At 39.1% G+C, this 24,269-nt stretch overlaps 1 protein-coding gene across 1 annotated transcript in view; it reads left to right on the top strand.

The window, feature by feature from the left end:
• LOC144734254 (inactive dipeptidyl peptidase 10-like) overlaps positions 1-24,269 on the top strand; it is a gene marked incomplete at its 5' end in the record, with an annotated part of 402,709 nt that overhangs the window by 208,170 nt on the left and 170,270 nt on the right. The window contains 2 exons of the mRNA XM_078616418.1: positions 14,452-14,546; positions 17,570-17,644. Of these exons, the coding sequence (XP_078472544.1) occupies positions 14,452-14,546; positions 17,570-17,644 (170 nt within the window). The remainder of the gene's footprint in view (positions 1-14,451; positions 14,547-17,569; positions 17,645-24,269) is intronic.

Genomic DNA, 24,269 nt, shown 5'->3' with positions numbered 1-24,269 from the left:
TGTGCTGCATTGTATTGCTTTCTGAAGGCTTGTTATCCAACCGGACCCTGTTTCACCATCCAGCATTTCAGTGTCTCCACTTGGGCTATGTTTATCTTTCGAGTACTGCACTACATCTCGAAGGCATAAACATTGTATCTCTGAAACAATTAAAATTGGTACTAGCTTTTAATCCGAGTTTCCCCTGTCAACATCTGCCCAAAGGCAATATTTTTGATAAATAGATAAGCAAGCAGATGGTACTAGGTATAAAGTACTCGTACAGTGTTATTGTAATTAGCAGATGAATGCCTCTTGCCAATCCTAATTACCATCCAGAGCAAGCCCGCACCATCAGTTAACAAAACAGTAAATATATTGAAGCCTTATTAAATTGTGTTGGTTAAAGATTTTTAAATACAGCAAGTTATGTTGTATCACCTCTTGTGGCTAGAAAATCAATGCTGGGATATTTATTGTGCACCTTCAAATGCTGACATGGCTGCAAAGAGCAGTTTGGTTAAAGGGGATGGACTGGCTCTAAGCATTCATGCCAATATGCCTGTTTCTATGGGATCAATGGTCCGATTTGTTAATTGCCCTGGGGAATTACCACACCATACCGTCTGCTGTAAAATAGAATTTAAAGACACCTAGACGTTATTCGCAACAGGATGCCTTTGCATGCCATTGCCATAGTACACATCCCAAATTTGAAAATTACCTGCCAATAAGACAATAAAAAACATTACCTCTTATATAGCATCTTCTTTTCTAAAGAAACATGAATTATGCTTGCATGGCGATATTAATTTTAAGTTGTATATTAGCTGTATTTAATTTGTATTTAACTTATTAGCTCATTATCTGTAAATTATTTTCGAGAAATTATTGTGATTGTTTAGATTTGAGGTTTCAGCATCCTTGATTAACGTTGATTTTCACCAGATTTGCATGTGACTTCACCTGATGTGGACTTTGTTTGGCTAATTACCAAACCACCTACCTTTATGTATTATAAATAAGCAGGAATTGTTTGCTTAGCTGTCGAGCCTGCAGGCTGGCTTATAATCTCAGCTGCCAATGAAAATTTAATTAGGGAATTCGACCTGCAGGGGAAAGTGGGGGATGGTAACTCGCCCGGGGAATGAGGGATGTGATCCTCGGGTGTATTGTCTGATTTATAATTAAAGTTACATTAGAAAGCTAAAGTTAACACCTCAATGCTAACTCGCAGGGATGTATCACTCCATCTGTTATGGGAAAGTGCAAACTTACATTTTTTTCAGAAAATCTTGGTCATATTCCATCACAATATTCATGTAGAAATACATTTTAAAAATATATTTCCAGGAGCCTAAATCACTCACAATATTGTTGAGAGTGGTGTCCCATGTAAAGTATACATACCAGCTTGTAGTATTATACATCCTGACTGAATTCTTTTATGAAAGGTCACAACCAGCACTGAGCAAAATACTGCTGAGATATGGGTTTATATATCAGGTGGTCAGCTGTAATTAAAGCAGGTTCTCAGGTGCAGTGAGTTGGCAGACTGACAGCTCCTTTAAGAAAAAGACGTGACATGAGATTTGGTTTTAAATTGATATGGTCTTCCCCAGCTGTGATGGCCTTAATCAGTTGCTGCTCTCTTGAAAATAGCACGAGATTGCAGTCTGGTGTCTGGAGCAGGGGGATCCACAGGGGAGACAATACAAGTTTTACTTGGATGTCATCGTTATTCTCTGCATTTGTTAGAGGTTGAGGTTTCACTTTTCAGCCAAATGAGAGGCTTGTAATCTCACTCAGATAGCACAATTAGAATGCGATTGGGGATACAATCCGAACATAAATAAAAATAACGCCAATCCTTTCATAAAAAATAAAGTCAGTGCTTTATATAGTCTGGTATTACATTTCTAGCCCTTCTAGAATCTCATTAGAATTTATATCAGTAAAGCCGTCACTCGATGCAGCCTATTTGCTTCCCCATTACTAGAAACATTCTGCCATCCTTCAGTTCCATAAATACCCATTTTTCCCTGAGCAGCAAACAGTGAATTTGTAGGAAACCATCTTGGTTTGTTCGATAGCAATATTCAACAAAGTGACCGCCTGAAATGCAGTTTACTCAAGGGAACATTGGAGTGTCTGTTTTCTCCTGAAGTCCATTTTACCAAGGTAGTAATGTATTTAATCTTGTTTTGTTTGTATTCGTTGTTTCTAAAGTAATGTTTTTTTTGATCAATGAATATTCTGAGTTACTTTTTTAAATAGATGTTCTTTTACATCATTGGAAATTAGCTGGAAAAGGCTGATGTATCAGTCTGATGTATCAGTCTTTTGTTAGAGAATATAGAGATGGTACAGTTGCTTGTTTAATATGAGCAAATTGTAAATAAATTGTAAGTAAAGCACATGCAGGAAGCAGAGCTTCATATGTGTAGAAAATACCATGGAAAATGTGCATGAAGAGAATTTTATATGCAGAAAAAGCATTGAAGTGTGGATAGAATATGACATCCTGCAACGCAGCAGACCTTTGTGCTGTGCCGAATGCATGCTAATATTTACAACTGGAACTGCAAGGGTATGCATCCTGGTGCAATTATAAGCATGACAGCATGCACATCATGCACTTGACAAACGCGCATTAATGTGAATTTAGTTTTGTACTTCAGAAATCTGCCTCCTGTCAACTTTGTCCGATTTTGAGGCAGGATAATGTTTTACTTGAAGGTTTATGATTTTTCAGAAAATGTTGAGTTCTTTAGAAACATCTGGGTTCCCCTTGCCCCAGGTATCAAGACCGGGAGAGGGTAGGCCTGACCCTTGGAAATGATGGGCCTTAGCTATGTTTCTGTTTAAAATTAATACGTAAAAAAACGAGATGATGGTATCGCGTGACGACCTTTCGTTACATATGATGTAATCTCTTTCATAATTAACTTACTGACTTGAAATATGTATTTGATGTTCAGAGGAGGAGCCATGGAGTAAGAGAGTCAGGCACTTTGAATTGAAGAGGTGCCGGATGGGAATGGGAGGAAGAAGTATAGGGAGCACAAGGCAATTGTTGACTACTACGCAAGTGGTGCATGCACACGTAGCTACATTGACTTGCAAGCTTTTTTTAACAATACAATTTATAACGTGTTCAACCTTAGGGCGAGAATTATTATTATTGAGATCACTATTTTATTCCCTGTTTTCTATATTAAATTACCTGAAATAAAAAAAGTTAGATAATGTTTTACTTAAACTAAATTAAATACAAAACAATGCTTACTTTACCAGGTAAGGCCCACTGAGCTATGTAGCTCTTTTTCAGAAGCGACCTGGCTACAAATGATAACAAAATTAAATGGCTTATAATGTCGAAATTGAAAACAGCCAAATACTGCAAACGCATGTTGATTCTCAATGTTGATGGGAAAACCGGAGGACTTGGAGAAAATTCCACACCGCCAAACGGGAGCGTCAAACTCCAAATATAGGGTCGGGATCGAATCCACGACCTCCTGTATACCAGGGGAGATATTTAACATCCCGACACCGTGGCACCCTGAACTTGGTGCAGCAGTAGATAGAGTATGATGAAGATGATAAACGTATGTAAATGAATACACCTCACTGTACATATGTTAATGGTAGATTGTATAACATTCTTTTATTTATCTGTTGCAAAACAAAATGTATGGATGCAGTATTTTGTTATATATTTCAGCCCACGAGTTTGTAACTGTAAACTTCTGTTTGAACAGTATACCCTTGAAAACATGCTTTTATTAATAAGAGGTTCTCTGGGTGTAAAACAATAAATGTTGGCAAAGAGAAAGGCAATTGATAGTAGTGCAATGCTTTTAGCTGATATATTTTGAGTGAAACTCTTACCTTTTGCAGTGTGAAAATCACAATCAATGGCAGCCAGTTGAGGGCTGGTAAACCGAATTTTATTCAGAAACAATACTCTCCTGAATACAGTATATGCAGATCAAGTAATTCCTGAAAGTCAAAGTGCGTTCCTGCTCTAATGAGTGAGTGATGGTGCCTGTCTCTGCGGGTTGTTCTGAGTCAGTGGTGAGAATTCTACATTCACATGATGGGGACCAGTCTCTCCAGAGCACAATCATTGTTGACTTCCTGTTGACCATCAGTGAGCACTGAAACGCACGTAAGACCTTCCGATTGAGTGCCATGCTCTGCCTGGTCAGATCGACAATGTCTGGGCTAGAAAAAATGGCTCACAGCAATGTTAATAACTTTTGAGAAAAATATATAATTTGGAAAAAACAACACTGAGAAAGATTCATTTGAACAAGTTTTAAGTACATAAAACTAGAACAAGATTATGCTGTACCTTTCAGCGCAAATAGCATGTAGATTTATGAACGTGTCTGCAACCATTGCACGGAGCTGTTGTACTTCTTACAATCTTCACCTAACCAAATGCAATTACAACGTGCATCATTGTGCTGCAATTGTGTGCGTGCTCGCCATTTCTAATTAATAATCACAAGAATGTGTGTAATTTTATAGGAGTGCGTGGCTGAGCATTGCACATAGTATGTTCAGCACGAGTGGCAAGTGTTTACAAATGACAATTGCTCACATCAATTGAGTGTGTTAGAACAATGAGTCGCCACAATGAGCATTTAGCCCATGCCAATATTCAGCAATGTGGCAATATAATATCATGAAAATTATGTCAAGACGACTTGACACACTTTTCTTGAGATTGTTTCTTTATTTAAGACACGTTCACTGCAACAGCACCGAGTCTCTCGCGCATCTCCCTTATAGGTGGACCGAGGCCACGCCCCCCTCCCCGAACCTTCTCGCTGACTCTGGACGGTGGCTCCACCAGCAGACTCTATCGTCCTCTTCCATCACCTGACCACGGTCCCATTCTCGATCATTCCCACAGCCACCAGTCCCTTCGTACTCACAGCTGACTCCCCTGTCATTACCTACCGTGGCCACTAGTGCATTCACACTGTAGGCTGACTCCCCTGTCATTACTTTCCGTGGCCACTAGTCCACTCACACCGCAGGTAGACTCTACTGTCATTACAATGATTTGCATGCTTATAATCATTTATCGGAATACCCTATTAAATGTGTGACTCGTGATTCTTGTACTGCAGTTAATAACTTGTAGTAACACAGTACTTGTATCGGTGAAATTATAAAAGCATTTTGTTTAATAATCCGCGGTATTTTTTCTAGTATCCTTAATTAGTAACACATCCTTAATTACCCTTTCATATAATCTTCTACAAATAAAAATGATTACTCCTAATAACAGAGGGACTCAGGTTCCCTTCTCTTTTAAAAATTACATGGATATTATTGACACTTAATTACTGCTGTTAATACACATTGTATCAGTTAAAGCATGTGTTTAATCATGTGCTCCTTTAATGGCGGGTATAAATAAGTACGTTGGTCGGTTATTGTGATTTTTCCCATATACATTTTCATGCAGTTGTAGTGACATAAGAAGGGAGGGGCTGCTGGGGGCTCTGGGTTCCCGGGCGGGTCCAGACGCTTAAGCCTCTGGGCGCCAGGCACTGGGTTCCCAGGGGGTCCAGACGCTTAAGCCTCTGGGCGCCAGGCGTTGAGTTCCCAGGCGCTTAATCCCCTTGGCGCCGCCAAAGGGGGGGGCTGTGTGTGCTCTGTGGGAGATCTGGGAGCGCACACGGCCCCACCCCTCGTTGGACTAGGCATAAAAAGGGGAGCTCCCTAGACGATCGGGGCGAGTTGTAACTCAAGACCCAAGACCCACGACCAGCCATCTGAAGACCCTGGGATGTTGTGAGAGTGAGTGGTGGGACTCTGCAACTCCCGACTCTACGACCTTGTGAGGGCGAGTTCCAGAGCGTAGCCAGAGTAGAGTATCTAGGCTGTGTACCTAGGCTGTGTACCTAGGCTGTAACAGAGTATCAGGACTGTTGGAGTGTTGTATTGTAATAAAGGAGTTACCTCTACAAGTGTCTCCGGAACCCGTTACACAGTGAATAAGAAGGGACTTGTAAACTGAATTTTTTTACCCGGTATGAATAATTCAGAAGCATGCACACTGTTCATAAGGTGCTGCATTAACTGCGTGCAGGATTTTTTCAAAATAATGAAAAGGATCTGACTGATTTTGAAGGGCATAGCAATATTGTTGCTATACTATATTGTTGTATTATATATCAATTGGTGTGCTTATTTCTGCTTCTATTTTACTGCCTCTATATATTTCACTGCCTATGTTGTGCACTGGTCTCATCGTTTCGTAGTGCTTTAAAGTGAAAATATTGCATAGAAAGAATCTTGCTAAGTATGTCTCCTGTTACTAAAATGCTTTCCAAGGGATGTTTCTCCGTCTTATTAGTAACACATTAAATACAGAGATATTACACCTCTTTCACATATCTGTCAGTCCATGTGAAAAATTAAAACTTTTTTTACACATCCCATCAATTACAAGGCCTTCCTGGAGTGTATAATTTTATCTGCATTGGTTCAACACCAGCAATCTTTGGAACGGTTTCGACATATACATTGTCTCATCAGCACAGTCAGATTTACAAAGGTCACTGAGGTCCACTCAGTTATCATGGTCGCTGGAGAACATTCTGTACAAATTGGCAAAACACCTTCATGGGGAATAGTGAGCAAGTTTTATTTATTGAAGCATTGATCACTCTAATGCAAGATGGAGCAATAATCCATATGAGAATCTGGCTACCCAAATTTGAGGAACAATTATAGTTATGTATGCTCTTGTCGTGTCAGGATGCCGATATGGGTGGCTAAGCTATAAATGAGTCAGCGCTTATGTTATTCTGTGACCCTGTCCTTAAAGTATTAAGAAATAAATAATAACCCCTCTACAAGTTGCATATCGGAAGTCGTTCATTACACTCTGAAGAAGTACCATTGTCCATAATTGCATATTTTCCTGTGATGAGGTCGAGTTAATAATGCTAGTCTCTTTATATAACGTACTAAAGTCACTAACAAGCGGTCCACGTCGTGAAATGTAAAAACAATGTATTACTCTTCATTAACACAGCTGTAAACATCTTGTCATGAAAAAAAGAAGCCATATATTATATTGGCTGCTTATATGGCTGTTAATTTGAAAAGTTGGTAAAAAGTATTGCTGCACAAGATGAAGGCACTTTTGTTTAATCATCCTTGTCTCATTCATATAATGGTGCCAATGTATTTAATCATATATATTTTACTGTTCCATACTGAACATTACTGTCAGCGGCAGTGTGGGTGGGAAAGCTTGTCCCTCCTCCTGTGTGGAGCAAACATGACTTTTAGTCATTAGTGGTCATCCTTCAGATAGTTTAATTCTTGTCCTGGGAATATGGAATTTCGTCCACTAGCTCAGGGCAGCCAACTGAATGTATGTGCAGGTAGATAACTTGATTTTACTTTGGCTTGTATTTATGCAAAGAATTGAGTATCTCCAAATAATTATGTACCCCACTTATCTCTATAAATGAAGATCATAATCTGAAAGTCTCAAAAACCTCTAGGGTACGTCCCAACAAGGTAGAAAGCTGAAATTTGGTACATAGGTAGCCGTTAGGAAACAAACAACATGAATAATCTAAAAATCCAAGATTCTTTATTTTAAGGCCCTCAAATCTCGATTTTAATTGCCCCATAAACATGTTTGTGCGTGTCATTCAGAAACCGTTCAAACTATTAGATTGTGCTCTTTGGTTCTTTGGTTAAGTCACGTAGAAATTAAATAAATAATAAAATACGACGTTTCGATTGCAACACAAGCAACCGTTATCAGGTGTGAATGCAAGCTTGGAGAGAGACACATATACAGAGAGAGAGAGACAAACACAGACACGGAGAGAGACACATACACAGAGAGACACACACAGAGAGAGATAGAGAGAGAGACACACACATAGAGGAGAGAGACATAGAGAGACACACACGCAGAGAGAGACACACACATAGAAACACATTATTAGATTGTGTTTTTTTTTCGTTTGATAGAGCGTTAAGCAGCAAATAAAATTTAAGCGAGAACCATTGTGCTATCTTTTATTGTTTTTTAGATATTTTGGATTCAAATGCATATTTGAACGAAAAAATATGCATTTTATGACGTATCATATCTGAATAATTCGAAAAGATAAAAGCTTCTCCTCATAGAGTATTAAGTTAATTTTGTTCTTTCTCATAAACAAGAACAGAATATTTAAATTGAGTGGTTTCCGATGGCTACGTCTTTAAATATAAGAAGTTGAATCAAGTCGTCAACAATTTTCGTGGGTTTTTTTCTTGAAAAATCCCCCAAAAAATTAGTAGTTAGTGTCTGAGTGTAGATAATATATATATATTTTAAAAATCATATCAGGTAAATTAGGATATTTATAGAAAACTTTGCCTGGCGAAGACAGGCTTCATGAACTGGTGTTAAATAATATGGTGGGTTGGAGTGGTGGTGCGCAATGAACTCAGTGCCCACCCTTCCACTTCACCAACCCGCACTGACCAGCTTGGTGAAGTATGGTCAAACAAACCCCCACGACAATATGAGTGGATAGTAATCCATCCAACAGTGGGTAGCCAAATAATTTTACAAAACATACAGTAAATAATCACTATGTAACACAATTTTTGTTCCTGGGTAGTAAGTTTTATTTCGTTATTGCTTATGCCTATAAAGTATATAAAATGGCTATTATTCCCCACAAACTTTACTTTTGTGACCAGGACAGTGACATTTTAAAATTTACCTATTTTCAATAAGAAAACGGGCAAATTTGTGTTTTTACCTTCACATAAAGTCAGAAAAAAACTGTAATCAAAATTAACATGTATTTTTCTAAAGTAATACAAAAATGACCACAAAAGATTTAGAAGTGAGTAGTATTTCGAGATTTATGATTATACTGTAAATCACTTTCACGAATCAGCCTTGGTAGCGGCGTTTAAAGTCCAGTTTATCCTGGTGGAAGCGCTCGCCTTGGTCCTCCGAGTATGCTCCCATGTTCTCCTTGAATTATCAAGATGAGCATCAAGGATATAGACTCCATGTAGTTTTCGACCTTGTGATTGCCCAGGAAGCCACGAACCACTGCGACAAAGCTGTCCCATTCTGCGTTTTCCTTACGAGTGAGCTTCTTTGGGAATTCATTGCACTCCAGGATCATCTTTATCTGTGGTCCGACGAAGACACCAGCTTTGATCTTTGTCTCAGACAGCTTAGGGAAGAAGTCTTGAAGGTACTTGAAGGCTGCCGACTACTTATCTACAGCTCTGACAAATTGTTTCATAAGGCCCAATTTGATGTGCAATGGTGGCATCAGCAACTTACAAGGGTCCACCAGTGGCTCACACTTGACGTTGTTCCTCCCCACAGAGAACTCTGTTTGCTGTGGCCAGTCCCGCCTGTGGTAATGCACGTTCGTGTCCATGTTGTCCCAAACGCAAAGATAACAGGGAAACTTGGTAAAACCGCCTTGGAGACCCATCAGGAATGTTACCATTTGAAGTCTCTGATGACCTCCCAGCCGTACTCATCATACTTCAAGACGTCCAGCAAGGTCTTGATGCTGTTGTAATCCTCTTTGAGGTGCACCGAGTGAGCCAGGGGAAGAGACGGGTACTTGTTACCATTATGGAGCAGCACGGCTTTGAGGCTCCTGGATAAGCTGTCAATGAAGAGGCACCACTTATTCTGGTTACAGGTGATTCCGATTGCCTCGAATAGACTGGTCACATTGTAGCAGAAGCAGAGCTCATCTTATTCTCATCTTGATAGGTGAAACAGCTGCAAAAAGGTTGGTGACGCTTCTTCTGATCTGTGACTTGCACACTTTCATCCAACAAGTTCCACTGCTTGAGCCGAGACATCAAAAGTTCGGCACTGGACTTGGTGAGACCAAGATCTCTGATCAAGTCATTGATATGAGTCCAACTGTAATTGTCACCAGACAGTGGACAGAATTTACCTTAATCAAATGCATTATTATTTCGCTATTGTTAACTGGTAGGGCCTTTGTAGATATTAAAGCATTCTTAACATTCCGTTAGAGTTACTATACATACAGGAGGGCTGATAGTATCTGTAATGCTTACTATCTGCACCTAAAGTAACACTGCATATGATTACATTTTCTGCAACCAATACCTTCTTTTATTCACCAGATTATGGCCAGGGAACACCTCATTGAGACAATGTGTTTTCTTTTTCAAGGGACACTAGGGGTTCAAAAAATGCAGAAAACAAGTTCACCAATGCAAAGATGAAAACAAAATAACACTATGTTCACGAGAAGCCAAGTAATACATGAATAATTTTATCAATGCTAATGTGGATTAAAATGCTTTCACAAAAGGACTGAAAATTAAATATATAGTGTTTACTTTTGATTAATTTACCGACAATCACTCACACTGCAATGCTCACTCCCGGTATTGACTAATTAAACTCTTATGAAGCATGTATTAGTTTTATTGTTGCAAGTTATTGAATGTATCAGTCTATCTGGAGCTAAAGTATGTCTCTGCTCAAACTAACGATACAAAAGTAATCATCTCCATGAGCAGTCCTGAACAAGTTATATAAATTCTATATTCCGATGGCAGCTGCTAGTGTATCCATGGGACGGTCACTGATGACCTTGGAATTTGAACCCACAACCCCTCCATTGTAAGTTGAGCGCACCAATCACTGTGCTTGCTGGTACTGGAATGCAACGCGAGCTGCGGAAGCAACGCGCTAAATGCTTACACGAGCTGCGGGAACCGTTGCTTGCGCAGCCCCTTCCCCCGCCAATTCACTCTGGAACCCTTATAAGCAGCTACATTTAGAGGCTTGCCCCCACTTTTCTCTCCGCCTGATGAAGACCGCTTGTGTTGTAATCGAAACGTCGTAACGATGCCGCAATGGAGGATATATTTAGTCACTGCCATATTAGATTGTCTGGCAGCATGTTAAGAAGTGCTTATCCAGGTGTCGGTGTATTCATATCGAAACGAAAGGGAGAGTTCATGAGGAAGCTGGCACACATCATCTCACCACAGTTAATAATATCACGGTTGAATAAATTTGTGTTTAATGCACTCACGAACCAAAGGCAAACGTCAAAGTGATATCCTGCTCAAATGAGCAGTGTGAGGCAGTGCTCATCTTCTGTTTACAGCCCTGAGCTAGGGGTGGTAAATTCATATTACATTAGCAGGGGTGAGTCTTTTCATAGGACAGCCACTTCTCCCAAAAGGTGTATTTTTTTCATTGATGACAGAGGCATAATGGGCTTAGTAGTCAACCCTCAGCGAGGATTTGAACTCGCAACCTTCTGATTGCGAGCCATTTGCCACTCCGCTGAGCCATATAGCAGGCTCGTAGTTTGAATGGAGTGTAATCTACTGACAACAGTTTTCTCAAAATAGTGAAATAATTACCTGACCATATGGAAATTCTGTTCTCCCTTGCAAGATGTTTATATGCTCTCCCATGTGGTTAGCAGGTTGGATGATATTGCAGTTGTTTCTAAGGGGCAAAGCCGGTGACAATTAAGATGTTTTAACATTGTCAAATTTACGTGGAATTTGTCTTACTCATGGAACATTGAGCTTTAATTACAGTAATTGCCTTGCCCTATTTCAAACTGAAAAACTCAACACAGTGCATATGATCATCTGATAGATCATGTGTGAATTAAATTATATAAACATCAGTGTATAAACATTTGGTTATAAACAACTGGCAAGATCACTTAATTTTCTCGAATATGCAGTAGACTAAATGTTTTAAGTTAAGTTATGCACAAAAGTCCCGGGAACAACCACAGTGCATACAAGTTTGAGTATTCTAACAGACACGAATTGGGATAAATAAAACCCCATTCGACAGAATGTTTGAACTGCTTGTATCATGCGTTTGCTTCAAGACAGCAAAGCTCGTATGAAACGCTTGCATGCGATGATATTTTCCTAGAGCACCAGGAGGGCACAGAGCTCTGCTAAAGAAGATTACGGCTCGAGGTGTAGAGTACACTCCCGCATTATTTTAACAGGAGAGACTTCGATGTTGATTGGGTTTTTTTTGCAATACATGGTCAGTTATTAGTGTGAAGAGCAATGAATTATATGTAACTGATATATAATCTCTTTAAGGGAGGCAAGAGTGCTAATGATGACAAACTTGAGTGAATTTTCATTATTTTGCTTCTACAAAGTTGTATGTTCTAATTGTTTTTACCCAGTTCAATAGTAAAAGCTGATAGGTAAAACAAATATCAATGTTGTTTTAAGAGAGTTCCCTCGATAAGAGGACTGAATATTTGTTTTCTCCACTACATATTTTATATGAGTTTGTAAAATGTGTTTTGTGTGCCAGATTCGACTGCTACAGAAGTAAAAGAGTAGAAACAAATGTGGCCTCATTGGAATCAGAATGATCATCCAAAGGTTATAGGAAAATGACATTAGTTATTTGAGAGATCTATGAGGAATAAAAGTAATTTGTATGAGAATGTATGTCACTCACCAACTTAAGAGATTAGAATTAAATCCTCATAGACCATTAGAATAAAATAAATCCCATTAATTACTAGATTTAAATCTTTATTCATTTCTTATTTTCCATGATAGCTGACTTACTCCATCTTGGAATTACCATTTTAGCAAATTACAGATTTAATAATACTTGCATTATATTGTACCCATAACATAACACAATGTCTCTGATCACAGTTTGTTTTAGCCTAGGGGACTCCGTCATGGCAGCTTGTCCCTGTGCGGCACAAAGGTGAAAGCAGTACTGCCCTGCAAATGGGCATAACTATGCCAGTATATATATATTTCACAGATTGATTTCAGAATGAGAATAGGTTTCCCCCTTTTTTCAGGCAACAAAACAAGTGTTGAGATGTTAAAACACCAAACTGAGACCTTTTACAAGAAATAATGTCTGCATTAACCACAACACTTCTATTTAAGGAACAAAACATAATTTCTCCACAAATCTGGCTGCTGCCTGATGATGCCGGTTGTAATTGCTGGCGAAACTTTGTACTCAGATTTTAAATGTTGAAGATATGCTGTACTAGTAACGAATTGGCATTTTCTGTTTACGTGACAAACCTTACTAATTGGCTGTGTCGGGTGTTGGCGGGTTTAACGACATTTATATTTACGCAATCTAACCCAAAAAAACCTGTATTATGGATGATATTGGTCGCGATAGCCTACGTGTTAAACAGTGTTGTCAATATCAGGACTGTGGAGATATATCAGTGCAGTGTTTAAGCGTGATAATGGCAGCACCACCCCATCGGTGCTGGCTAAATGCACTTGCACCATCTGTTTTTGTGTTCTTGTAAAAACACAGATGTCTATAAAGGCAATGTGCTATATTTAAATAATTCCGTGCAAAATGATACCTGCAAAATTGGATACGTTCTTATATTAGAAAATGAGGTTAAATTTAGGAATATAAAATTCACGCAGCCAACCTGTATTCATGCGGCGATACCATGGAGCTGTGAACAATCAGACAAGCTGTCTTGGCCGGGCTTTGTTGAAAGATGTATTATTCGGTTTCTTCTGCTCAGGTTAGAGCATAATAAACTGATGACATTACAGGTGGCTGGGTGGTTCTGGGAGTACACACTTTGTCAGAGCACTGAACTGGCACCACTGATATCCTGAGATTGAATCTAGGCAACCACCCATGAATGTACCAGGTGATTTAGTATAGAGAGTTGATGGCCTAGTCTGAACGGCTATGAAAAAAAACCCATGATGCGTAAAATATCTTAGAGTAAACACCTACCTATTTTGACACTTTAAAACATTTTACCTTCAGGGTTATAGCATTGTGTTGTGTGGTTGTCCTTGTAATTATATTTACGTATCAACATAATATCATTTTGTTCTATTTCCCAAGTATACTTAGTGAATATAAATACAACATTTTCTAGTGTAAATGACACTAAGATCAATATTGCTTATATAAATAATGATAGCCAAAGGGTGCTGCTGTTTGCAAAAAATATATAATTGCGGCATACAGAGTGAATGCCAATTTCCTTACCATTACCACCACAATTACCTCTGCCCCTTCCCCATTGTCAGTCTGACGTTAAATCCATTTTTCTAAACTAAATGAATGAAGCAAGCAGCCAAGTCTGGCAGAAAAATAGCGAGAAGACTGTGCCCCGATAGCAACACCAACTTCACCAAATTATCTGGCAGAAATGGGTCGTGTAGTAATGCGTATTAGCACTGGCTATTAAGAAAGTATATTTTTTAATGCATATTTGTATCTTTTTATACATGAAAATATATGTTTTTCATGAAAATGGCCTGCTGTATTTTCATAAACAAGCGACTCATGGCTATTTTTGTCTTTGGGATGCAGTTTTTTCTGTTACGTTTGTTGCATCATTAAACATAACTTTGGTATTCCTGTACTTGTGCCTGCAGGAAGTGAGCTGATATACCGTAATAACAATGGAGACGTAGTCCGACTCAACGTGGAGACCAATGCGAGCTTTGTTCTGGTGGAAAATTCCATCTTCGTGAGTTATGCACAGTTCTCACTTCTGACGCACTGCAGATGTCTATTGTATTCCGCTCATGTTCTCATAATTAAAATCTTTCTTCTATTCATGCAGAACCTTGTCATCGTGGAATTTTAATTATATTCAACAGATATGGTGGGTGAAAATGTATAAATGTAATATTAGTAGCTAATTTTGTTCTAGATTAGCTAATTTTGATCGCATGATAAATTGTCAAAGACCAAAAACCCTCAAAACCAGATCATAGCCCAGAACTAAATACAAACAACAAGACACTCAATTGAAAACATTCACTATCTCAAACATTAACTTATCAAGAATGCATGTGGTCTACTTCCTAATGTCAAATACAGAATTACATATGTATTTTTCACAGGAAAAATCACTGTTGACCTTCTGCATAAATATATTTGGATGCCTACCAAGGTGTATCTCCTGAGGAAAAGCAAATGTAAATGTATATACACAGGGGTGAAAAAGCAGTGACACAGTTGTAAGCACACTGCACTATGAACTCAGTGTGATTTCCAGCCATGGCTAACACTAGTGGCGAGTGATACCTGAACCAGGCCTGGGTGTCCCCTTCATCAACGAAATGGTGAAGTATGATCAAACAGCCCCCCATGATCAAATGGCAGGGGGAGGCTTTCATGTAGCAATGAATTTATAAAATTATAAGTATGTATTTTTTTTCATACGTATTGGCCTGAGGATTCACGACCATGTACCTCCCACTTTGTACCGGCCTCATGTGAAGGCTTTCTTGGCTACGGCAAATAAAGCCTGATTTTAATACTCCCTTGCTATACGAACGGCTACCGGAGTGAGACACCTACCCTCAAGTCCCTGGATTTGCTAATACAATCTTCTACACACAATAAGACAAGCCCTCACAGTTAAGCCATATTTTACCATTACGCTGTTGTCCAGATGTGTGACGCATGCTCTATTTATTTGCCGATGCTGGTATTTTTTTCACTTTATTTTCAGTAGGGAGAAATATGCAATCATAGTTGGTCAAGATTGAATGAGCTTCATATCAATGTGTTTTACTATCGTACAGTAATTTTACTTTATTATTCAGATGCATCTACTTCACTTGCCATTGCTTTTATGGTATTACTTTAATTAAAAGAATATACTGCTATGTTGATTCAGAATGCTTGAAGTGAACAAAGCGTTTGATTAAGTGTGTTTTATTAGCATTGCCATTTTTTAATATCACAATACTTTTAAAGTTCTTTAGAATGTTTCATCAACTGTATTCATGTTTCTATCGTAGCCTATTTAAAATGCTATAAGCATGACACAGTTTCAAGTTTGTGCATAGTATTTATATTCATTTATACATCCAAAGAAGTGGTGGCATGGTGGTTACCACATTGTGCTATGAATTAACTGACCAGAGTTTGGTCTTGGCCACAGTGGATCGTGATATCCAAACCTGCCCTGGGGGTTCACTTTACTAATGTTCTGAAACATGGTTAAAAAAAAACATTTGTCATATTCACGTCGTATCATGCCCTGGGCAGACTTGAATGTGTAATAAGATCCCTTTCGGCATAAATAGCTCAGGAATGCAACGAGTACTTTGAATCTCTACATATTAATCATCGTCATGAGCTGTTGACAATTCACTACTGGATGAAGGCCTCCTCACACCATCACAATTGTTCACAGTCCTGCTGTGCCACAATCCATCTTCTGGACGTGAACTGATCTCATTATTCCATCTCCATGGCTGTCATCCTTGTGCATGTTCTCTCTTTTGACTTCCATTCAATCACCAATCTCATCCATCAGCTGTCATCCCATCTAATGTATCCTACCAAGCCCACTTACCATTCTCAACAGTCAATGCGGTGTGACTGATTTTCATTTGTTTCCTAATCAATGTACTACACTTTTTGTCCCCGAGTGTAATTCCAGATATGCTCTTTTATTTTGTATGCACTTTTCAGCTTTGTTTCATTTTATTTGAGTTTCTATATGCTTGTATGAACATCGATAATGCCGTAGTCACAAGTGTAGTACACAGCCTAAAAATACAACTGTATTAAACAGCAGCATTTGTGAATGTAATCTTAATACAGTTACAACAAAACATGATTCTGAAGAAATAAAATCAAAGGGAACACCTGAACACGAATTTTCTGTTATATCCACCCTATCACACCCTTTGGAGCCTGAGCTCACTGCCTGAGTAACTCTTGTCTACCATGCGGACAGCCCGAATGACTCTTAGCTTGGTAGTCTTTTGCACAGCAATCTAAATACAAGTCTGAACACTCACTGCAAACCCACATTTCCGATCACCGAATACATTTGTAAGCTCTTCTGATATCGGTGTCTGCAAATCATAATCATTAGATATACATAAAGGGATATTTTTAGGACACAGATACAGGATCCTAAAATTTACGTAACTATCCCCGATCCCTGAATTATTAAATAGTCCTGGCCCCTTAACTAGCCCAGGTCCGAGAATTGTGATTACCTCAAGTTTTTGTATCCTGATTGGTTGTGCAGCTCTGTTCTCTGACAAAAGATGATGTGCTGCTCACATGCTGTGAAGGTGCCAGATGGAAATGCATTTGTTTCTTGACATGATGACAATGGCATAATTTGATTATAATCAGTATGGGGAAGAAAATGAACCGTACAATAATGGCATAAATTTGACAGATTATTAGTGCATTTTTTTATATACATATATTTCCTTATCCATTACAAATTCAAATGGTCTTCGTGCTTAAATATACATGGGCCAGTGTTCATCCCTTTTTTGAGCTTTGATCCTGTGGTGGAAAATCAGCATTTACAATGAGAAGGTTTCCCAACACGACAGCGACTGGTAACTTCTAACAAAGTGGTACTTTTGTTTTTATCAATCCTAGATGGGTTATGGACTGACATTCCTCATGAAAGTGACAAAATATCACCTGTAATTAATGCAACGTTGGTGATTTTGTAAAGTTTATATTGAGAGTAAATCGTCTTGTCCTTCACTATCTTGACAGGTATCCCTAAAGGCAACCAAGTATCAAGTATCTCCGGACCTCAAATACGTGCTGCTGGCATATGATGTCAAGCAGGTGAGGCAAGGCACGCGTAGGCATTGATTTGTCACTCTGTTTTAAATGTCTATATTTTAATATTTCAGCAGGTTCTTCAATATTTTAATATTACATTTTTGGTCCAACTTAAGTGAACAATATAGTACATTGTATTAACCTGTGCTAGAGAGGTTTAGATGAGGTTTTTTGTATTGAAAAGTGAATGTAATTTCAGTGAGTAAATTATTGATGTATTTTTTTTTATATTAGGTCAGCATTATGTATTATTTAGTTGTTTGAATATGGAATAGTAACAGTTTTAATTTCACCATCGGCTGTGGCTTGTATTTCTCTGCTTTTGATGCTATGAACCCTTGAAGCATTGACTCATTGGTTGCGTCACTGGTGACATTCCTACCTCATGTGGTGTCTCTGAGCCAGAGAGGACCAGGAATAATATAAAATCACAAGAGCACAAAGGAGGTAGATGGTATTGTTGCAACTCTCATCAAAAGGGCAGTGCAGTAACGATTTCATTTGCTCATAAAATAGTGAAGGATGTTTACTTCTTGCAGAAAATGTAAAGAAATGGTGTAAAAGTGGTTTAAGGCATGCGGATTTCAAAGTTTAAGGAAAATAAGTTGTTGGACAAATGTTTTTCCGCTCAAATGTAGAGATAGAAATTTTTGATATTTTTTTTACTTATTAAAAATGAGTTGTACTGGACAAGAGTGACATTGCATCCTACTTTATGTTATTACTATATTTCAACAAATGATAATTTGCCATTTTTTCCCATGTAATTTTCAAACATTGTATATCTAAACAGCTATTTACCCTTACAAGTGATGTTGGTTAATCACGCTTTAATTGGCTTTGTTATGGATTACATCTATCTGCATGATTTGTGATACATGGCATCGGAGGCTGTCTTGTCTCCTGACGAGAGTTGTGAGAGCAGTTTTGTTTCTTGACTTAAAGCTTTCGTGACTGCAGGAATTCATATTATTTGGGTCTTTTGGTAAAGTCACATAGATAGGTTCAAAGAAAATAACAAAAAACTACGTCGTTTCGATCGCAACATAAGCGGTCGTAATCAGGAAGAGGGGGTCAGCTTCTAAAGGCAAACTATTTATAAAGGTTTAAAATGGGCATAGCCCAAATGTCAGCAGCATGGGTGGGACAGCTAATGTTAATGTAAATGATGGGCAGCGACCGCGATTGGCGGTGGGTTTCCACCAATTAAAGGGTTACCAGGTAAAACTTAGCATGTTAATATAAGATCGCAGAGTCACCGCCACATCGAGGTACGGTGCGCGAAGGTGGCTGTGTTGGTGTGAGAAATTTTACCTGTTAATGTAAAATCGGAGAGCCGAAAATAACAACTAACATTGGAAGGTAGCAGGTTGGGAACATCACAGCCAGTGATGACTTAAACTGCTTGATAAAGTCCTTCCAATGATTGCTAAGTTTGTACCGATCTTCTCGGTTGAAATTGTGTCTGTGTCTGTATATATGGATGGCTTCATGAATTAATCTTTGTTGATAGCCAGTGGGTTTGCAAAGTACCTTCTTTTTAGAGAAATCAATATCGTCTGAGCCCACCGCATTAAAACAATAGTCCGAGACATGTCGCTTAGTTTCCCCAATGTAACTACTGCAGCAGACACAGCTTAGTTTGTAGACGCCGGGGTATTGCATATCAGGGATCACATCCTTCACAGATGGGATCAGATCACGAATTTCATGTACTGTGTTAAATCGGACCTGGATCTTGTGTTTGCTCATAATTTTGGAAATCTTTTTGATTACCTCTACTTTGTATGGCAAGGTGATGGTTTTGATTAGGTGCTCAGATGTTTTTTTTCCCAACGGTTGGGGTGATAGCTTTACGGATTATGTCGTCTGAATATCCATTCATCTTGAGAACTTGGTGTACGTGTTCCAGTTCACTGGCTAGGTGATGATGGTCGGAAATACATCGAGCTCTATGGTGTAGAATTTTGATGAGGGAATTTTTCTGGGATGGATGGTGGTGGGAGTCATGTTTTAAGTATGAATCTGTGTGGGTGGAGTTCCTGTAGATATTGTGTCGCAACGAGCCGTCAGGTCTCTTCTCAAACAAAACATCCAGGAAAGGTAGCTCACCATCCTTCTCCAATTCCATGGTGAATTTGATAGATGGGTGTATGGAATTGATGTGGTTCAGAAATTGGTTCAAAGCTGGCAGGCTATGTGGCCAAATGACGAAAGTGTCATCTACGTATCTCTTCCACAAGGAAGGACGTAGGGTGGATGTCTAGATGGCATCTGTTTCAAATTTCTCCATGAAAACATTCGCTACCACTGGCGATAAGGGGGAACCCATGGGGGTACCTTCATTTTGTTTGTAGAAAGTACCATTCCAGGTGAAGTAAGTGTTGGTAAGGCAGTGCCTAACCAGAGTAGGTACATCAGGATTCAGTCCATGTTGGACTAAGTCTTCAATTATTGCTAAGGAGTCAGGTACAGGAACATTGGTGAACAGAGAAACTACATCAAAGCTGACGAGCAAATCATCTGGGGACAGTGAAATGCCCTTGATTAGAGAGAGCAAGTGAGCTGAGTTACGTACTGCTTTCCCGTGAATGGAAGCAATGTATCAGACAGAAAACAGGCCAGTTTGTAGGTAGGTGAGTTGATAGTGGAATCGATGGGGTGAAGTGGAGTACCTTCTTTATGGATTTTAGGAAGACCATATAATCTGGGTGGTCTGGTAGCAGAAGGTTTTAGGGAGAGCCGTTTGAATGGTCCGATTAGAGAAGTCGAACTGGTAATGATATTGTTGGTTTTTGTAGCCAGGCTGTTAGTAGGATCTTTGTTGATTTTGTTGTAACTGCCATCATTAAGAAGGTCCTGGATTTTGATGAATGGGCACTCGGACCGCATTATTCGCAAAGCTGTTTCTCCAACTATGGAGAAACAACCCCCTGAGAAGCCAATCAAAACCATCATGTTACCATACATAGCAGGTGTTACCAAAAATATTTCCAAAATCTTAAACAAACACAAGATCCAGGTCCGATTCAGTACAGTACACAAAATCTGTGATCTAATCCCATCTGTGAAGGACGTCAATCCTGACATGCAATATCCTGGAGTTTACAAACTGAGTTGTACCTGTGGCAGCAGTTACATCGGGAAAATGAAACGACATGTCTCAGACCATGTCCACGAACACAAGGCAGATCTGAAACACAGCAGAACCAATACCTCTGCCGTAGCTGACCATTGTTATAACGCTGTGGGCTCACATGATGTTGTGTTTTCCGAGACCAAGGTACTCTGCAAACCTTCGGGCTACTATCAAAGGTTTGTTCATGAAGCCATCCAGATATATAAACATAGACATAACTTCAACCGAGAAGATGGATACAAATTGAGCAATCATTGGAAGGAATGTATTAACCAGGTAAAACCCTAACTGCTTTTTGGTTGTTGTTTATCCTATCTACCGGATACTAGTCTATTTTTAAATCCTTTATATTAAGTTCGCTTGCTTGCTTGCTTGCGTGCTTGCTTGCTTGCGTGCTTGCTTGCTTGCTTACGACCGTGCAAATCTTTCGGTCGTTTTTTAACCCACTTCCCGTGATCCAATCGAGCTGACATTTTCCACACAGACTCATTGTGCGAGACAATTAATGTTCGTGAAAAAAAATTCCCAAAATTTTACACTTTTTAGGCAAAAAAAAAATATTTTACATATATTCAAATAGAACTCATTCATGGCTTTGGCTGAACGTCACAGTGTAAGAGCCCAGAGCGTAACTCCTCCACAGGCCGTGGCGGAGTAGCGCAGTTGGTAGCGCCCTTGCTTCCCATGCCAAAGGTCGCGGGATCGATCCCCGCGTCCTCCACAGGCGAATATATTTTTAAATCCTTTATATTAAGTTCGCTGCCACGCATATAAAGGATTTATAGTGAAAAACTTTGTTTTTACGGGTTATACTTATTCCGAGTTAACTTCCCCACTGCATCCCCAGCTCTCTCGGCCTCCCACTTCTAGCCCGTCCACTTCCCTCGCGTCCCCTCTCATCCTAGGGCTGACGCAGCGCTCCCCTACCCTACACCCCCCTACCCTACACCCCCCTCTCTCTCCCCCCTTGCCCCTCCCCATTCTTACCTATATAACCTCTTACCACGGCATATCTCTCCCACTTCAGCAAAAACAAATTATTGCTGTGGTTTTCCCACCTGATGATGATTGCTTGTGTTGCAATCGAAACGTCGTGATTTATTTTATTTTATACCTACTGGACTTTAACGAAAGAACAAAAGAGTAGAATAATATAGGTCATGGGGGATCATAATGAATTGCCTCAGTAGCAGTCAGCTTCTTCAACTGACTCTTTTCGGAATTGCTTTTTTTCTCATGTATTTTCTCTCTCCTTTTTGCTTTGTGACAAATTGTATGTGCATTTGGAGTCACGTCAAAAGGTACAAATAAGTCCTTATGGAACTTTCGTATGGTCAGCAGAACTTCACATCATGTCAGAGAATGATACCTGGAATAATACCAGAAAATACATTATTTTGCACTTACTTATGTAGACCGCTGTCACGCAACGCCAGACGTCGATCCTTCATGCGGTGTGGCAAATGGTCAACCACATGGAATTTATCTGATACGTTTTAGCCCATAATGCTAGGCTTAAGTGGATTTAATACACTAATTTTTCTTCGTGTTTTTGTTTTGTGTGCCGTCATTAATGGCTGGGATGAGGTTGACAACTGAGAACCTGATTTTAAGGTTATCATGACGGACAATGCTGCCCTGACATGGGCCTGGGCCCTCTTAACCAACTGGCCACTGCTCCCCCACATGTTTGATCATTTCCCAGAAGGCATTTCTCATTCCATATTGCCTCATAGTAAATTAAGTTATGGCAAAATTGTCTCGGAGATGCCATAATGCTTGCATTTCTTTGTGAGCCCTAATCTCTGCATATGTTGATCTCATTTGCATATACATTTATCTGAGTATTCCTGTATTGTATTATTTGATGCATGTTTGTATCCCCTGTCTTCCACTTATATCTTTCATGCAATAAGTTGGTCTGCAATAGCAGCATACGTGATAACAATTTTTATAAATTGTTTGCAATATTTTTCATTCGTATGTAAATTGTATCCCGACTGTGCTATAGTCACGAAATGGAGTGTCATTTCGCCTCTATCGCAGAGCAGTACAACTTTGTGTATTGGAGAATAAGCCACAGAGGTGGATATCACGGAGCGACCTCTGAGACCCATTCAAGTGACTTGTTCACACACATAAGACGGCTCTGCATATGAGAGTTAAGCTCAGTGCTTGTCAATCAACCAGATTTTTTTTTATTCTCAGAGTGGGAATTTAGCCAAAGTAAGTGCATTTCCAAATTATTATATATTCTTTAGCCCAGTCATTGGTGGCCAGCCTGAGACCATCAACTTACTACACCTAAGAATCGGGTTTAACCACAAGCAGCTCACTGGATTCTAACCCAGACGTTGGTTCTGCGCTTTGATCTTTTGAGCCATCCGGCCACTTCCTTTAAAGCAGACACACACGGAAGCCTTAATATTGGCGGGGACACATTCCTCGAGAACAACACGAACATTAAATCCGCAAATATTACCACTCAAAGCTTGTGATAAAACAGGGTTAGGGGGCATAAACATATGTTACGTTTAAACATATAAACTGGATGTATATATCAACGAATACATATATTGTATCGTATTATTTCGTTATTTAATTTACCTTAACGGTTAATGTAAACATTTAAAAGTGCAAGTATCAATAAATACAAAAATCGTGTGCTGTACGTAGCAGTCATTCCCAAAAAATTGTGAAGGAGAGGACTCGCATGTAAACTGTGCGGTAGAGGGAGAGTGGGCGGCGTCGCGTTAGCAACTTTCGTGCTCTCACGATCCACGTCGCTCCCGTGCTTGATAACTTCTTGTTGGGTTGTCGCATGCGACAGCGGCGAGAATTTCAAACGCAACCCCGCGAAAATCAATTAGCACTGCAATTAAACTGTCGCTACAGTAAAATATATTCTCCTTTGGAACCATAATATAACGTTTAAGACACATGCTGTATGAGGTGAAACAGTGATTGCTGTTGTAAAAGTTTAAAAAAATATGCAGAATTTTTTTTCATAAAAAATGCAATTGTGGAGCGTTAACATTTTTATTTGTAGCATGATTTTTTTGTTTTATCAAAAAAACAATGATTGCATTTAAAGCACAAGAAATTTCATTAGAGCAAATTGGAGCCTATAACAATTACATCATTTTTTTTTAAAATCCTGGTTTTATCTAAAGTGCAATTGGCTAAAATTCCAAGAACAAGTGTAAAGTGCACTGGCATTGAAATAATGATTGTAAAATGAAAAAATATCATCGGTTTCATTTAATCAACAGTGGGCCTCAATGAAGTGGGCGTATTAAAGATGATATTGGCCAAGATCAGAGGAATAACACCACTGTGATAACAAACATTACTGTGCCAAGAAGTATGAAACTTGTTTCAAAGAGTTTCTATGTATATGAAAAAAAGTCCTTCTGCAGACTGTATATTAAAATATATCTGCCGTGGTGAGACAGCTGATGAAGGTGAACAGATGCTATGGGAAACATG

This window comes from Lampetra planeri, chromosome 1 (assembly GCF_965212315.1).
Source record: "Lampetra planeri chromosome 1, kcLamPlan1.2.h2, whole genome shotgun sequence".
In the NCBI taxonomy this organism is placed as follows: Eukaryota; Metazoa; Chordata; class Hyperoartia; order Petromyzontiformes; family Petromyzontidae; genus Lampetra; species Lampetra planeri.
Note: the sequence above shows the minus strand (reverse complement) of the source record. Positions and strands in the feature narration are given on the sequence as shown.